The 18,800-nt window shown below is 41.4% G+C and overlaps 1 protein-coding gene across 1 annotated transcript in view; it reads left to right on the top strand.

Moving 5' to 3' along the window:
• FABP7 (fatty acid binding protein 7) overlaps positions 1–2,870 on the top strand; it is a 4,269-nt gene extending 1,399 nt beyond the window's left edge. Inside the window, exons 3-4 of the mRNA XM_018565778.1 lie at positions 677–778; positions 2,618–2,870. Coding sequence (XP_018421280.1) covers positions 677–778; positions 2,618–2,668 — 153 coding nt within the window. The 3' untranslated portion in view covers positions 2,669–2,870. The remainder of the gene's footprint in view (positions 1–676; positions 779–2,617) is intronic.
• The last annotated feature ends 15,930 nt before the right edge of the window (positions 2,871–18,800 follow it).

Below are 18,800 nucleotides of genomic sequence, written 5' to 3'. Positions count from 1 at the left end.
CGAGACAGCTTCAATTGTTACTAATGAAAAAAACAAAACCAAAGAACAGCTTTACTCTGCTCTTTGGTTTTGATTTTTTAGTTACTAATAATTGAATTTGACCATGCCAATGATCTAATCAGTGGTAGTAGGTACAGATTATCTAGTTTATTTGCCAAACTTGAATGAGAAATTATGCTGTATGAAAAACTGTTTGCAGGTTGTTGTTCTGTGTATATCCATATATTTCATAATAATAGTATAATATGCTCTATTTTCATTTAATAATATAAATTATTTTCTGGAGACTATAAAAGGTTACTGAAAGCTAATATTTTTAAATACAGTTGATTTACCAAAGGAGTTGAGACAGTCCATGAAGTATATGTTCACTAGGCTTAGTAAATTAAGTGAAGCGTTGTTCACTATGAATACGCAATCATAGGGTAATTACAGAAACACATTTTTTTGTTTTATATGCGATTGGATTGTTGAAGTTAGCACAGCTCCACCGTATTTATTAGGCTAAGTGAACATAAATGTTGCTACTTGAAGAGTCTTTATTCCTTTACTAAACCAGCCCAATTGACTCTTAATTACAGCCCACTGCAATAATCATTTAAAAAGCTGATTTGTATTATGACCTAAACTTTAGTTTGTTTCTACATTTTGGTAACTTTATATCTGTTCTTAACAGTCTACTGTAACCTTGGAAGGAGATAAAGTAGTCCATGTACAGAAGTGGGATGGTAAAGAAACAAAATTTGTAAGAGAAATAAAGGATGGCAAAATGGTTATGGTGAGTATATAAAAGCGTAGAAGCGCAGAAGTTTGTAATGTCTGGCATCTGAGAATGGCCTAAAGGTAAAGAAAATTTAAAAGATCTGGACATCCACTAACCTCCAATGTGTCATACAAGCTTACCCATTGTAAGTATGCAAATAGAGGCTTTCTGAAACACAGAGAATAAGCATGCCTCTCCCCCTATGCCATGGGACCATCTCCAAGCCTCCTAATAGGTTGTTGAGCCTCCTCAAGCATCCTGCTTTAGCAGGTAGGGAAGCACTCCTGACTTACATAATGTTTGCATAAACATTTTGGAAGGTTCCTGGAGTAGTCTGGATGATCAGCCCTTTCATGCCAATAGTGTTTTATAATTTTTAATTTAAAAATAATAATTATAAAACAATATCAGGATGCAAGAACATACAAGGTTGGACTGAATGGACTTTTATTTTTTCAACCTAACTATATAAGAACAGGCTGCATATCTTACGTTGTTCTCTTTGGTCCTGAAAGATCTCTCGAAGAACTTTCAAAGTGGGAAATCCTTTTTCCTTTTGCCTTTGGTGAGTCATCTTTTGTCAATCTATTAAAGAGTAATTTGGAGACATAAAATTTCTTTGGAAGCACTGGATGGGCATTGCTATTGGCATCTCGATGTAGGGAGCCTCCCAGAGGTGACCACTTCTAAGGGGTAGAAATATAATTCATCTTAATTGTGGGTGTGGAACAACTCCAAAGTAAGTATATAGCCACTCACTGATTTTGTAGGAGGACAAGTCAGAGCAACAGCATTTTATTGCCAATGTATCTCCCCTGTAAGACCTGTGAATGTCTCTGTACCTGTTTTGGATACATTTTATAAAAAAGGAGAAACATATGTTGTGACTGCTTGTTTGTTGTTATAATAAGTATTTTTAACATAGTGTTGAGTAAAGATGTATAGAGAAGTGCTTAATTAATTATTATTATTATTATACAGGATTTATATAGCGCCAACAGTTTGCGCAGCGCTTTAGGTCCAATGCCAATCCAGTGGATTGCTCATCACTAATTTTCAAGACGTCTGGGATCCTATGGAAAACCTTAGAACAGCATTTTCCCAAGAATCTGATTAGGCCAATAATTTAAATCTATCCCTTTAAAAGATTAGCGTTCAGTTCTTTATGAAGTTGATTGGAAGCATATAGACATTTAAATTAGAGATGGTCTGGTGAGTCTCAGGCTTTAGGATGAATATCCTTACTTAGACCCAAATTAGCTAATCACTAGCTCAGTAATTATGTCAAAGCCATCTGTGTTGTAAAAAATATTGATCTGGTCTTTACATTACCACCATCACGTGTTTGTAAAATACCAATGATTAGATTAAAATAAAACAAAAAAACTTTGCCTGATGCAGAACATGAAGTAATCACAGAACTGTACAGATTATTATAGGGTAATAATAACCCTAGAAGTTTTGGGTAGTGCCCTGTTGTTGGTTACTTTTGACCCCATTTGCCATTCATTCTGTTTATTCTAAAGGCCCTGATTTTAGTAGCATAAAATGAACAGTTGTGAACCACTGTTAACAGTTTCCTCCTTTGGGATACATTTATGTTAATATGTTTAATGTAAGGCAGTTGCTCACAAGGGGTTAATCTTCTTTCCTCCCCTGCTTATTATTTCTCCTATGTATCTGATCTCTAATTAAAATAAGCAACTATAATATGAGAAGTAACCTTGCACTAAAGCAAATAGAAGCATGCAATCCAGAAGGATATTTTATATATACTGTGGATAATATTCAGCATAACATATTTTACATATAAAACAGATATAAATGGAGCTTTTTTTTTAATTCTTTCTGCAGACTCTTACATTTGGTGATATCGTTTCTGTTCGTCAGTACGAGAAGGCATAGACAAAATTGTGTTCTGCTTTTCATCTACAGAAGTGTTATTTCTCTTGAATGAAGTGAACATGCCGCATCTTAACAACCATTTTTATACCCAAAACCATTCCATTTCTGATCTGTGTACACTACCAAATTGACAACTTTGTATTTTCACTGAAGATGAAACTGTAACCACTTTTTATTAAAAATATAAAAAAACTATATTTTTATGTATTGTGCTGGCTGTTTTTTTAAATCAGTTTATTTTCTTTATTTGTCATGCTGTGCTTAGTTTTGGTGGATTAAATGGATTGGGTTGGGATTGCAGAGTTGGCATCTTAAATTTGTATTTGTGTTTCCCGAGCGCTGCCCTAAACCTGCTCACTTACTGGAGCCCTCAATTAAAGCCCTACTCCAGGATGAAAAAACAAACCCTTGCACTGGGGCTGCACGCACAGTAAGGGATACATGCTTGTTAAGTCTAGGGGGAGATGAAGAGGCATTATTTACCTTAACCCCTGCTCCAGTTGTCTCCAGTGCTCTCCTATTCTTCCTGATGCACCAGGCTGTGTGATGTTCCTTGACATAATCAGGTAGTACTCCTGCATTGTATGAGGAGGAGTCATGTGTGCACCCTATGTAAGCTCCATATCAATGTGTTGGAGCTTACACAGGACTAATGACCACATCCCTACATGACAGTACTTCATGTTTCTCCATCCCCATAAGTATTGTGTATTCCCAAGGGCTCCATAGAGTGACTAGAGAGGGAAACACAGTGAAGGTAAGTATCAATGGAAGTGAGCAAGGGTGATGAATAGAATCCTGGTTTCTCAGGGTGTTGCCACTATTTCATTCTCGTGGACAGTATTTGGTGCCCTTTTCATGCAACTACATCCAGTTATGTTCGTATCATCTACTCCTGACCACAAAAAGGCAGACCTCAACAAATAGTTTAGTAATTTTGTAGTGTAGGTGTGCAGTGTGGCTTCAGCCCCTAGCTGAGTCCCTAATTACAGATTATTGGAAGTGCATGGTGGTAGCACTAATACAATTTGGAGCAATTTCTTACTTTGTGTAACATCCTGGTAACAGATCCATCGCAAAATCATGCACATCAAAATGAGCTGCCAGGGAAAAGGGAATAAGTCAAATGGAACTAAAAACCCTCCACATTAATAATGGTAATCCCAGAATTGCCTTCTTTGGGGACAAAATGCAATATCTCTTTAGCAAAACAGGGAAGGGTTAGAACCTATGTAAGGTTTTTATTGCTGTCTGTGTCATCCTGTCCTGGTGACAACCTCTCCCCTCATTTTCTGTCCTGATGCCACATGCTGTCAAAGCAACAGTAAGTGAGGTGAATTTTTCACCACATAGTCACCAGCAGCAATAAATACATGTCAGAAGTATTTACTCTTCCCAGGTCTATCCAAAAATGTTTATAAAACGCTTTGGCTGGGCTTTAAAATAGCAAGTATTCTCATGCCAAAACCAATCTCATGCCAAAACCTATACCACAGTTTAAGTGTTTTTCTAATTTCGCGGTAACAGGTATGCCAATAATATCTTTATACATCCAATAACCAGCTGTACATTAAGAATTGATGGTTCACAATACACTTATATAGGTGAGATTTCTAGATAACTGATATTTTTAATGCCTAAACCCAGACATGTTTTAGCTCTGGATAGTGTGGGAAAGAATTAAAGTTGCTGTCTGGTTTTTAAGTTTTCTCTTTGCGATCCCATAGGGGAGAATTTAATATTTTCCTGTTCCTGAGATACCTCACCTTCCCATAGTAAATATGAGTTTTTGCCAACATCACCCTTGAAGAGATGTCCCAGATGTTTCTATTGGGAAAAATCACTCCAAAGGGGAAACAGACAACAATAACCTGACAGAAGTCCTAATCTTTCGTACTCTATGTATTGTTGCAGCATAGGTAAGGCATTCGTGTAGCATGCTTTACACTCCATTATTCATATTCCAACTGTTCTTCCACAAGCTATGAGGCACCTGTGCTGCATAGTTGGCACATTAATTGTTGCTGCATAGGTAAGATGCATTGTTGTAGCATGCCCTATGCTCCATTATTTATATGCCAACTGTTCTGCCACAATCTATGTGCCATCTATGCTCTATAGTTGGCACATGAAATGTTGCTTCATAGATAAGGTGATGCATGAATTGTGGTAGCATGCCCTGTGCTTCATTATTCATATGCCAACTGTGCTGCCATAATTTATGTGCCACATGTGCTGCATTGTTGGCACATGGATTGTTATTAGAGGTGCACCGAAATGGAAATTTTAAAACCGAAACTAAACTGAAATCTGTCCTGGTGACAACCTCTCCCCTCATTTTCTGTCCTGATGCCACATGCTGTCAAAGCAACAGTAAGTGAGGTGAATTTTTCACCACATAGTCACCAGCAGCAATAAATACATGTCAGAAGTATTTACTCTTCCCAGGTCTATCCAAAAATGTTTATAAAACGCTTTGGCTGGGCTTTAAAATAGCAAGTATTCTCATGCCAAAACCAATCTCATGCCAAAACCTATACCACAGTTTAAGTGTTTTTCTAATTTCGCGGTAACAGGTATGCCAATAATATCTTTATACATCCAATAACCAGCTGTACATTAAGAATTGATGGTTCACAATACACTTATATAGGTGAGATTTCTAGATAACTGATATTTTTAATGCCTAAACCCAGACATGTTTTAGCTCTGGATAGTGTGGGAAAGAATTAAAGTTGCTGTCTGGTTTTTAAGTTTTCTCTTTGCGATCCCATAGGGGAGAATTTAATATTTTCCTGTTCCTGAGATACCTCACCTTCCCATAGTAAATATGAGTTTTTGCCAACATCACCCTTGAAGAGATGTCCCAGATGTTTCTATTGGGAAAAATCACTCCAAAGGGGAAACAGACAACAATAACCTGACAGAAGTCCTAATCTTTCGTACTCTATGTATTGTTGCAGCATAGGTAAGGCATTCGTGTAGCATGCTTTACACTCCATTATTCATATTCCAACTGTTCTTCCACAAGCTATGAGGCACCTGTGCTGCATAGTTGGCACATTAATTGTTGCTGCATAGGTAAGATGCATTGTTGTAGCATGCCCTATGCTCCATTATTTATATGCCAACTGTTCTGCCACAATCTATGTGCCATCTATGCTCTATAGTTGGCACATGAAATGTTGCTTCATAGATAAGGTGATGCATGATCCTTAATCTCTTTTTCTGTATCCCCTGTTATAAATGAACCAAGGATTCCCTAGGAGTGTTCCTGTTCATTCATAACATGAGGACATGGTGTGTTTACTATAACTACAACTATGAATGTACAGGAGGTGATGTAGATCTCTCCCATTCATTCATAATTGAGGACACAGTACACATACCATGTCCTCAATTATCTACAAACACTCAGCGATCACTGATCACTGAGTGTTTGCACTTGCTCTCCTCTCTGACACGCTGTCACAGGAGGCTGATCGAGCGGTGTAGGGAGGAGAGCTCAGCCTCCTGTGACAGTGCGGCCTGTCTCCGCCCACACACCGCTCTGCCGGACTGTGATAGGAGGCTGAGCAGTGTGGGAGGAGACCCTGGCCACTCACAGCGCTCTCCTCCCGCAGCGCTCGGCTGACTATCACAGTTTCTCTCCTCCCCGCTGGGACACAGAGCAGCGCCCAGCGGGGAGGAAAGAAAGCAAGGATGCGCCAATGTATCGGCAGGAAAATTGTACTTTCGGCATTATGCCAAAAGTGCCATTTTCAGCCGATATGTTTCGGCGGCCGATAAATCTGTGCATCCCTAACTGTTATATTAACATTACTGTTTTAAAACACTCTTCCTTCATGTATTTTTACCTTTTTTTTTACAACAAAATCAGACCTTAGACCCAGTAGCCCCTAGAACAGCTGAGGGCAGACTCTGTGCTCTGTGGAAGCTTGCGTCTGCCTGTGATCATTCATTACACACCTGGGTTAAGATGGTAGATGGCTGCTAATAGTGCTCAATTAAACTTGAAAATCCAAGGGTAAAGGGGGCATGGCAGCAGCCAAATACTTACAAGCAACCGTATCTCACAGTGGCCTAGATGGCCAAGCGCTGCCTTCGGTGGCTCTGGTGCCATAGTCCCTGATTTAGAGGCACTGTCCCTCATTTTAACATATACCTCTGTCCATTTTTCCTCCACAGCTATCCATTTTGTTGGTAAGATGAACAGATTTCTATGCAAAGGGACAATTTTACTACCAAAAATGTTTTTATGCACCAAAACCTTTATCCTGTCTCTTAATTATCTTGTTTGCTAGTTCGAAAAGCCAGTGTAAAGGAAAAGTAGTGGTGAAAAAAAACTATTTTGGGTTTAACTAATCATCTAGAAGTTTATTCACTAATGGAGCCGAAGGGTCTAGTCATAGCTGTGGCTGATCCTTCAGCTCACTTCGGCCGCCGGAGCCCTTCTGTTCAGTCAAACCGAAGGACTGCTGTATGGGCTATTCACAATAGCCCGTACAGCAGCTGAAGGTAGGCTAATGGCTCAGCCGAAGCGAGAAAAACAGTCTGCCGAAGCATTTGAGGACACTTGGGTGTCAATAAACGACAAAAACTGGGCGGAGCCCATTTGTTTTGATTTGTCCGGGACCTGCGGGAAGACTCTGACAGGTGCCGGACAAATGTAAACAGTTGGGTGGAGCTAGCAGTGATGCCTACCAGAGTCTTCATTCTGCGGCGGAAGTTCTTTGCATGAGGTCGGGTCGGCGGGCGTCGTTCTTTATTTTTATTTTGACGAGTCGGCGTCGTTGTGGACAATGCTGGACGTCGTGATTGACCCTGAATTACTTCGTTGGATACATTTTTTAGATTTTTTTTATTAATAAAGGAATTGTCAAAACTTTTTGTTATGTTTTTTTCAATTAAATAATTTTTGTTAAAACTCTGGTCTCTTTATATTTTATTTAACCCTTTAGTGAATGGGTACCCCTTACTCATTCACAAGGGGGGGCCGCATCTGGGTGTCCTTTTATTAAAGGGGTACCCCAATGCAAATAAGGTCCCCTGCCGGCAGACCCCCACAACTAACACCCCAGGGCTTGTGGGGACAAGGTGCTTTTCCAGGGGGGAGGGGCCTGGACGATCTCCCTCCCAGTCCCGAGAGCATGTGGCCTGGTATGGCAGGGAGGGGGGGTGCACGCTCATCCGCCCCCCTTTCCTGCCCATCCCGGCTGTGCTCAGATCAAGGGTCTGGTTGGGAATTTTAGGGGGGACCGCATGTTTTATTTTCCACTTTTTTGGGGGTGGGGTTATTCCTTAAAATTCTTACCAGACCTATAGGGCCTGGTATGACTTTCAGGGAGAACCCCACACACTTTTTTGTTTAACGTGGGGTCCCTCCTAACTTTATTTATTTATTTATTTCGTTTTTTTATTATTTTCTTAACTATTTTTCTTTTTTTTTACATTTATTAAAATTATTGTTTTAACATTTTATTTTTTCTCTTCTTTTCTTTATATTTTTTTTTATTCTGCTGATACCTTGGTGGTGGCAAACAGAATCGCCGAGCCGAATGCCGCTCGGTGGCATTCAGCTAGTCACTCACTGCCGAACTGCCGGAGGTTCAGCTCAGCCGATCCAGATGTTGAATGGCTTTTGCACTTTTGCTAAACCGAAAATGCAGAGCATATTCGGCTGACCGAAGCCAGCTGAAGGCAGCTGATGTAGGGCTGATTTTAGCTGATGTATGTCTGGAATCAGCCATACAGAGTCGAAGTGAATAGCTTCAGTTCAATTCGGCTCGGTTAGTCACTCGACTGCCTTCGATAGCTTAGTGAATAACCCCCTTAATGTTGTGCATAACTAGGGACATAGCAGGGCTGTGTCCATCGCCTAAATGCATTGCGCTGGAAGGTGTCCCTCCTTCTCATCTTAGAAAGTTGGAAGGTATGGCTAACAAGCTGAAGAAAGACAAGCAATTGCTTGTAATCTGTAATAATTGTAATTACACCAAGGGCTTGCTGTATCAAACAAGTGTGTGTTGTCTATAGCAGATTTCTTCTTTCATTGTCCAGCTTATACTTCTAAAAACAACCTGAATGGTGGTTATGCGCAAAAAACATATTTTTTCAGACATTGTTCTACATGAAGGACAAAAGTTTATGATTGTAATGTTATTACTTTATTTGCTATGCTAAACGTCACCATTACTTTTTTATAAGTCACAATTAGTGACTGCAAGATTTCATTTCTTTTGTCTGGATCCAAGGGCGTTTGATAGGAATTAGTTCTATGCTGCGGTGAAACATCGCCAGCATCACAGTATCCCATAGCTTGGCAGAGCCCCTAATGAGCAGAGTGAACGCAAGTAACCTCTCATTACTCTGTGAGCATACAAATAGGAAGAATTAGTCTTTCCAGTGACATGTTATGAGGTAATTACCTTTCTTTTTCATAGGCAGAACTCAGCTGAGAAAGCATTGAAGTATGTTTGGTTGTTCATCTGTTGCTGGGCACAGGATACTATGTGTGTGAGAAGGTTGGACATAGCCTTGGATTCCCACAGTTTGAAGTGAACATGTTACAAATCTTGCTGCCTGACCTCTTGGCATGCATGACTTCCCCCAATCCATCTTAGAAGGGGGGCATTGTTCTCAGCAGAATAACAACAAGGCAGTTCTACTCACACACTGGCCTCCACGATGGCAGGCATCCATAGTGGGAACACCAGACATCCTCACTAACCATGCCTGCTGTGCAAAGGAAAGGTATTCTTTTTATTAAGTTCACTGGCGGAGATTTCCAAGCTCAAAGTCTAATCTATCATCCCTAAATAATACAAATACATTTGAAAGTCATCAAATGTATGAATATATTGCAGGGCAAATTTGCATGTATAATTCTGTTAGGATGAATTAAACTCTTTCCTTTTTTTGATAAATATTTTGTATTTATTTCAATATATATTGAATTAACAATGTATTAATAATGCAAGTAAAGGCTTAAATAGGTTGCTTTAACTGAGGTCATCTGCAGATAAACAACACAAGTGTAAATATGATGTGACAATTATGTTTCTAACTTTATAAAGTTATATAATATATATAAAATGATGATCATTTTACATAGGAGCAGTTGCTGCCACTCCTCAGAGCGAGACTCAGCTGTTAGCTGAGTCTCACCAATTATTTCAGCTTGACAGCCAAGGTCCAGAGCTGACTAAAGATGAGGCCTATTGTGTCTACTAAAGTTCTTCTTGAATTCATATTAACCAGCCATGTCTACTGAAAACCTGGTACACTTAATGTAGTATGTTATTATGGCTGATGTTATGTTGGTATTATTGTTATGCGTTAATTATAACTGCTGACAGTGTTATATGACTGCAGGCACCATCGGACAAAGTGTACCATGACCCAATGGTATCTGCATAGTTCAAGGCATCAATATTACTCGGCAGAGCCTGCTGGAGCCAGTGCAGAGAACAGGAGCTTGATTAGGGTTGCCACCTTTTCTTCAAGCCAAACCCGAACACTCTAGTGACACGCAGACATTTTTTGGGGAGAATAAGTAGTAGCTTATTTATATGTACATAGCGCCGCCCATTCATATGTAAATATCACAGTTGAGACTGTTTTCAGTGGGGGGCCAGTAGCCCCTATCTTAATTTTGGTTGTCCCTGTCTGCTTGACATCTTGTGTCCCGGTTTCTGATGCCATGAAACCCGAACACAGCATTCAAAACCCGGACTGTCCGGGTGAATCCCCGGACAGGTGGCAACCCTAAGCTTGATGCTTTTGTCAGTAAGAATTAGGTCCTCCACAGACAGCAATGTTTTTTTAACTGCATTACACCTACAAAAGGGGCATTTATAAACTGTCTACCAGCATAAGAAATACCTCCTAAATTGATGGTCAATGGTAGCAAGAATGCCCTTTACATTGATGGCCATTAGGTAGCATACTGCATTTTGCCAATGACCACAAATGTAAGAACATTCCTCCTTTCACTGACCACAGTGTTCCTGCACTGACCAACCACCTTTCACTGACCACAGTGTTCCTGCACTGACCAAGTGTAACACATGCCATTGCTATGATCAGAATGTAACTCAGGTCACCCCACTGAGTACATTGTAATGGTTGTCATCGCACTGACCACAGCGTATCAGGTGTCCCCACACAAACCACAATGTAAGGCATGCCACTGCACTAACCAAAATGTAATAGGTGTCCCCAGACTGACCATATTGTAAGAATTCACACCTACTAGGACTTGTAAGGTCTATCAGTGCACTGACCACAGTGTAACATGTGTCACTGACCTCAATATAATGCATATCACCAGATGGTGATGATGATGGTACAAGGTAACAGGTGTAACTGCACTGACAGTAATGTAATGGAGGCCACCACACTGACCACAATTTAACGCTCGTCAGCAAGCGTATTGACCATCGTTGTAAAGATTGTCACCGCACTGACCACATATGCAACAAGGGTCAATACACGAAGCACATATATTTTGGAAGTCATTGCACTGGTCAGCTATATAACAGGTGACACTACAGTGACCACAATACAACAGGTGTCACCACACTCACTTCAATGTAGTATTTGTCACTACGCTGACCACGCTGTAATGTGTGCCACTGCATTGACCACAGGATAATCAGTGTCCTGCTCTGACTACAGGGTTATGTGTGCCAGTGCACTGACCTTAAGCTGGCCATACACAATCATATATTTTTTTAAATTTAACCTGTGAGCTGAGCACAAAAATTTAAGATTCCTCAATCCATACTAAACATCTACCTGCTAATATGATCACCATCTCTAAAGATTCATGCATGGATTTGGATCTTGTTTATTGCTTGATATTTATAACGTCTTTGATCTTTTCTGCATTAAACCATAGTATAACTTGAGCACTAGGCTGGCCTTAAATCTTGGTCTTTAGAATTTGCATTTTAATTTAGCTAGATAAACTTACTGAGCAAATTATTAGGAACATTTTACTGACTGTGTAAGGTGTCCCTTTGCTCTTTAGAACAGCCTCAGTTCTTTGTGGCATGGATTCCATATTCCAAAACATTCCTTGTTCATGTTGACTTGATTGCATCACACAATTTAGGGGGCCTGCTCATGAACATATAAAATCTGAAAGGTAGGTAAAAATGGATGATTTGATAGAGAGATTAAAAGTTCAGTTTTTAGGCGGTGAGACAGGCCTCCCAAAAGAGATGCGTTTTCAGTGATTACCTAAAGCCGGTCAGAGTGGGAGATAGCTGGAGAGATGGGGGTAGGGAGTTCCAGAGAATGGGAGAGGCTGTGGAGAAATCCTAGAGATGAGCATGGGAGGAGGTGATGAGGGAGCTAGAGAGCAGGAGGTCAGTTTGGGTGAAATTATGAGATGAGGTTGGTGGCATAGCTTGAGGCATAGTTGTGAATGGTTTTTATATTAAGCTCAGTTTTGGAAAGGCTGTTTGGAAAGAGTTTGAGGAAGTGGTGTGGCATCCATACAGATATGTCAGTTAGTACATTATGAATGTGCAAGGAGACTGATAGGATGAGCTGAAGAGCAGTGAGATAGATTTGGGTCTGGTCAGCATAGAAATGCCATTGGTAGCCACGGAAGGCTTTCAACTGACCCAGGGAGGAGGTTTAGAAAGAGAACAGAAGGGGTTAAAGGACAGAACCTTGGAGAACCCCTATGGAAAGAGAAAGATGAGAAGATAGACAAAAGATAGATAGGTGGCACTGAAGGTTGGGGACATAGGTAGGAGAACCAGAAAAGAGCAGAGTCTTGAAGGCCAACGAAGTTGAGTTTTTTCAGGAGAAGCCAGTGGTTAAAAGGCAGCAGAAAGGTCTAACAGTATGAGTACAGAGTAGTGGCTTTTTTTAGCAGTTAGTAAATTGTTGGTTAGTTGCTGTGACTATCCTGTTCTACCACATCCAAAAGGTGTAAACTATAAACACTGTCTTGTATTAAAATCTCAGGAGATCAGAGCTTACAGAAATAAATGAACCAGCCCTTCTGGCACAAACAGTCATACCATGGTCAAACTCACTGAAATCACATATTTTCCACATTCTGCTCTGACAAACATACACAAGTCATACATTAAGTGACAGACATTAGCTTATTATAGAATTTCACTTGACCCTATCCTAAACAATCATAAGTGATAAGAAAGTGATGTTTCCAGGGACATGTTGCTGCTGAGGCAGGGATAGGCGAACATATTTCCAGGGATTTTGCACTGCTGAGCCAGAGATGGAAGAGTGATATTTCCAGGAACAAGTCACAGCTGAGACAGGCATGGGATAATTTTATTTCTGGGAGCATGTCACTGCTAAGCTAAAGAAAGAAGAGTTATATTTCCAAGGACATGTCATTGCTGAGCCTGGGAGGGTGATATTTCCAGGAACATGTCACTTCTGAGCTGCTAAAATTATGTTTATATTTGACAAGAATCGCTGAACAACTGGCAAATCAAATCGTATGCACTACATTAGGAGAGCTGTCCAGCAGCACTGGTATTGATTTAGTTATTTTGTGGAAAGTCTATGTAATGGCATTGGGGACCTGCTGGGCTTGTGGCTAACTGCCCTGTTTGTAGGCATAATTAAAAGTAAAATTCTGTTTTGCTTGTCTAGGTAGTTTATAAAAAATAGATGTATTTAGGCATAAAACATGCTGAACACATCCTAAAATGTCCTCAGATTTCCAATTTAATAATCAAAACATAACAAAATAAGGTACATGCATAATCAATCAGAACAACATGATCCTAATGGTAGGGCAGCCCTTAAAAAAAACTCTGACTAATAATAACTAATAGCATTGTCTGAAAAAATATTAGTAGAATAATTCAAAACAATATAAGTACTATTTATCTTGTAAATACAATGTTTTTGTATTTATACTGTAGTGCCTATTAATAATATGCTTGATAATGGCTAAGCTTGCTTTAGATGTTAAAACAAACTGCATTTCAGTAGTCTCAATGTGAGTAACTTCAAATATTTACACAAAGCTGAAATTCACAAAACTTGACTTGCTCTGGGCAACAGAATAGCTACGTACAACAAAGGTGATATATAGCTCTGTAACTATTGCAAGCAAATTAGCTAATGCTGTTCTTTCTAGTATTTGAATATAATCCCATTAGGCATTCCAAGGCTTTCTGTAAACCTCTTAATTACATAACTATTATACGGTTTTCTTTCCATTCTATCTGCACAAAGATATGCAACCTAAGTTCTTGGCTTCTTATATGTCTGAGATATTGCAAAAGCAAGATCTACCTGCCTTAGGACCTGAGAAGTTTGGGTGTTCCCATCCACGTCTGCTTGTTTCAGCATCATTCATCATTCATAATATACTGTAATATGAATACAAAAATCCAGCAGGGAGAGTGAAACCTCCTCATAGTGTCCACAGCAATTGTGCAAACCAAGAACCGCTGGCATAGAGATCTTACCAAAATAGACTCCTAGAGAACTGCCATCTGGTTTATCTACTGTACACAGTGCAGCATTAATCCAAAATAAATACCATGTCATTATTTTACCAAGGTTTACATAATGCATACCTATCAATGGGCCCTAAATCCTGATTTGCTGGGTGTCATATCATATGTGTGGCAAATGTGTGCAAGCAAAAGTGCGTATGGAAGGGAATCACTTACAAAATCAATTATTACATTCTGCAAACAAGATCAGGGCAAGAGACTGTAACATTCACCATGTTATAAAAAAGGTGAAGGTTATACCTAGATTAATCACCAGAAAAATAGGAAATCCGGATGTGTGGTGAATGGCAGTGAATGCAATATGATCCAAAGAATGTGAAAGCAAATTAACAGGCAACTGTGCTTTATAAATACAGTGAAAGATCCAATGGTCTCCAATGAATAAATGGAATTTGATAGCTGAATGGATCACCTCTCTTTACAGCTATAGACAGTTCTGACTTGTCAGACTAATTTAACAAGACATCAAAAGTGTAGAAATCTGTTTCAATCAACCAGATTTCCATTTACTGCAGTCAATTCAATTACAAATTCATTTATTTTTAATTGCTGTGGTTTACTTCACTTTGAGCATCGTCACTGCTCTATTGACTGCCTTTCTACAACCTGGTTTTCCAGAAATGTAGCTGAACATCTTTCTGGTTATAATTATATTGTACACGGTTTAAAAAGATAACAAGCACACTAAAGGTTGTTGAGCTGGTTACCGATATATTGGGGTAATTTAAAGCCCATCTCTCGGCAAACCAAAAGACTCCCCTTGCAGTGTGGGGCTACCCTCCACACTGCAATGGTTAAGTGCTTTCCCCGTGGTCAGTGCTCACCTCTTTCCCCTCTGCTTTGGCTGTGGGTTCCCTTGGGGTCCTTATGTCTAATCACGGGCATCCGGAGGCCAGGTATCACCCGGAGCGGATACAGGGTGACACCTTGCCGTGATGTCATCATGCATGCACTGCCATCTTATTGATACCTGCCGGTGGCCATTTTGGTAATGGATGCCGGCAGAGAGAGGAGGGGACGTTCACTCGGCGGGATAAGGTATGCCACCGTGTCCCCTCCTCTCTCCTGAAACTGTTGGGCGCTCGGTCCATGACCGAGTGCCCGACTTTTCAGAGGGGGTGACACCCCTCTAACGGTGTCACCCCTCTAACGTTAAGTAAAGGATGGACACCGGCACTCCAAAGCAAGTTCAGTACGTGTTTATCATTGTTACAGTTGAAGGTAGAACACTCTAAACAACGTTTCGGGGTCTCACAGGATCCCCTTCATCCGGCAAACAAGTGATCACTTGTTTGCCGGATGAAGGGGATCCTGTGAGACCCGAAACGTTGTTTAGAGTGTTCTACTTGCAACTAGTACTTTAATAAACACATACTGAACTTGCTTTGGAGTGCCGGTGTCCATCCTTCACTTATATTTTGTCGGAAGCCACCCACTGACACCTGCTGCACCCACCTTCCATTTTTGGAGCAGCGGCTATGAGCGCAATGGGTACACCGACTGTACCCCTCTAACGGTGTCACCCGGGTATGGGCTGCACCCCCCGCACTCCCCTTGTGGCGCCACTATGTCTAATGCAGGTCTCTGGAACCTGCATTAAATGTGATGATCCCAGCGGTCCATAAAATTACTGGAGCGAAGGGGAGAAAAGGCTGCGGGGACCAGTTTAGTATTCTGGAGGGAGCAGGAGGGAACCAGAAGGAACCGGCATGTGTTGGGATCACGTGGGGAAAATAGTTATTCCCTGTCCCCTAGGCATAAACCTTTGCAGTGTGGGGGTAGCCCCACTAAAAGGGGATTTTTTTGGGTTGGCCGGAGATTTTTCCTTAGTTAGTGAATGTGGTGAAAATTCACTTTCCAAAGAATACCCAATCACATGCAAGGAAGATTAAAAAAACAATATTTTTGCCTGCATGTGATTGGATGATGGAAGTCAGCAGTTCAGCTCATTTACTAAACTAAACTAAGGGAAAACAGCCTATTTGCCTTTAGTAAATCAAGCCCATTAATTGCCTCTGGGGCTAATGGTTGTATACAGTTTTACAATTATATACTGTATGAGCACAATGTTTTGAAATAGTATTTGTTACTGCTAAGCTTTGTGGATGTAATTTAATCTATGAACATTTGGGAAAAGATAAACAACAATACACATCACTGACTTTTTCATCATTGCAAGCAATTCAGTTTTATTTTACTTTACAGATCTAGTGTGTCATCTGATTTCAAGATCAGAATAGATTTGTATGTGATAGTTCTATAAACACTTTCTCGAATGCTAACTTCTATCCAAGCACAGTGATGAATGAAGTCTCTTTCTTACTAAAGAATGAAGAAGATGACCTAAGTTTACCCCAAGCAGAGACGCCCTGTGCATACATAAAAGATGTAGAGATTGTCAACTTGGCCTCCCTGAGAAAGATCCAACCAAAGCGTCCCCTTTACATTTCATGCTTCATTGATGCTTTGTGCAGTGTGAATGCTTTCCTGCTTTCGCTGCCTTTGTGAGGACGGCTTGGGCTAAGATGTGATTTACTTGTAAGCCGATTGTTGTTCCATGTGTGGATGGGACATGACCAGTTTGGCTTCAGCCAGTCACCGAGAGCCATGTCCATTACATCACCATCAGACCATGGCTTAGCCAGACAGTACCAAACAGCCTTTTTCTTGTTAGCTTTCAAAAGCAATAAGAAAAGGCCGGGGAAAAAGAATACAGCCAAAGCCTTTCACAGGGCTTCTTTTCATCCTATCTGTATCATAATAAAAAAAAAAACTCTTATTATTAGGGCAGCTTGGGTAAGAGGAAACAATGTAAAGAGCCATCATTCAGCATATTCCATCGCTGTAGTAGTGTGTGACCAACTTGGCACACCTCAGCAGATAGTGCCTTGTTTAAACATTCTGCTTTATCCAGCCATTCACATGAAACAATTGTATCCCACTCCTTCAGGGGCTAATTAACATTTAAATGTATTTTTTTGTCTTCCTGCTGGATGAGCCACATAGAATTTAGCGATTTGTGTTAGTTGACTTCTTGATAATAAATGTTATCAGCTTTAAATGTTTTCATAAATTAATGTTAATATTCTCAGTCAATTCGATTGCACAAGTAATGTCCTAGCAAGTTCAAGTTCGTTCAAAAGAAATTACGGTTCATTTTTAGTGAGCACATATTAGGTAAAGAGACCCTGTCACCAACTTTTTAAAAATGCAGGTAAGGGGCGTGGCCTGAGCATGGCTGAGTGAGGACGTGCTTTCCCGGAGCTCTGCACGGTATCCTCTCCCATACGTGAACAGCGGACTTTACCGACTATACTCACCCTCTCCCCGCATGTCACAGCCTCACCGACCCCGGAGCTCCTCACCTCCGTCCTCTTCCAGTGGTATTCAGCGATATTTCAGCCACAGCCAGCAGACGGGCCCACACGATCCTCCGGCCAAGATGGCGACCGGCCGCATCACTGCAGTGAGTAACACGCCGTGCAAGCAGACCGCATCAGCCCCTGACACCGCTCGGCGGACGCAGCAGGCCTCGTCAGCTCCTGTCACCCGGGGGGCGGATCGGGAGCTGTCTCCGATCCGGACCCCTAGGATGCCACAGGCAGAATCCCCCACGAGATCGGGACTGTCGGCCATTACCGGGTCAGGTGGTGCAGATGAGGACAACTCGTGGCAGTCCATTCTTCCCCAGCTCACCACAAAATCTGATTTGGAGGACATGGCGACCAAGATAGTGCAAGCCCTAAAGTCTGAGGTACACGAAATTAAACAGCAGGTTATTTCTTTAGATGGCAGAGTCACCTCCGTGGAGGCCTCCACCTCTGACCTGGGGACCCGGATGGCTAGAAAATGCCCATCTAGCCTCCCAACAACGCCTGACGTCCATGTTTTTACTACAAGATGATGCAGAGAATAGAAATCGACGCAACAATGTCAGGCTGAAGGGCATCCCCAAGGCGACCACAGGCCCTGAATTGCGCACTACTGTCTCGGCCATATTGAATCTCTACCTTGACAAACCACCGGGCGAGCATATAGAGCTGGACCGTGTGCACAGAGTCCAATCGTTTAAGCCACCGGCCTCAGATATGCCCAGGGACGTGCTTTGCAGAGTACACTTCTTTGCCGTCAAGGAAGAGATTATGAGGAAGGCCTGGAACAAAGGTCCCCTGGACTTTGACGGTGCTACTATCAAGGTGATGCCGGACCTTTCCCGCCACACATTGAGGATGCGCAGAATGCTGAAGCCACTCCTGGATGGGCTCCGCACAGCAGGCGCCACATATAGATGGGGGCACCCTTTTCATGTTCTCATACAACATCGAGAGCGTACCTTTGCCCTTCATTCGCCATCCCAGCTCCATGATCTGTTTACTTGGCTGGATATCGAGCCACTGGACCTCCCGGACTGGCTAGACTTTCCTACAGGTACCGCGATTACAATCCCTCGCAGCCAACGAGTAGCTCGCCCATCCAGGAGCAGACGCCGCTACTCTCTGCGTTCGTCATCTGTACCTGCTCCGACGGGTCATGAGCCCTGAGACCGGCTCTCTGCTGAAGAGACATTCTAGACTGCACTGAACTACCACGAGGTGTCGTCCTTTGAGCCG

Source organism: Nanorana parkeri, unplaced genomic scaffold (assembly GCF_000935625.1).
Source record: "Nanorana parkeri isolate BGI_ZX_2015 unplaced genomic scaffold, ASM93562v1 scaffold886, whole genome shotgun sequence".
NCBI classification, from domain to species: Eukaryota; Metazoa; Chordata; class Amphibia; order Anura; family Dicroglossidae; genus Nanorana; species Nanorana parkeri.
The sequence above is the reverse complement of the archived record's forward strand: the minus strand, read 5'-3'. Positions and strand labels throughout refer to the sequence as shown.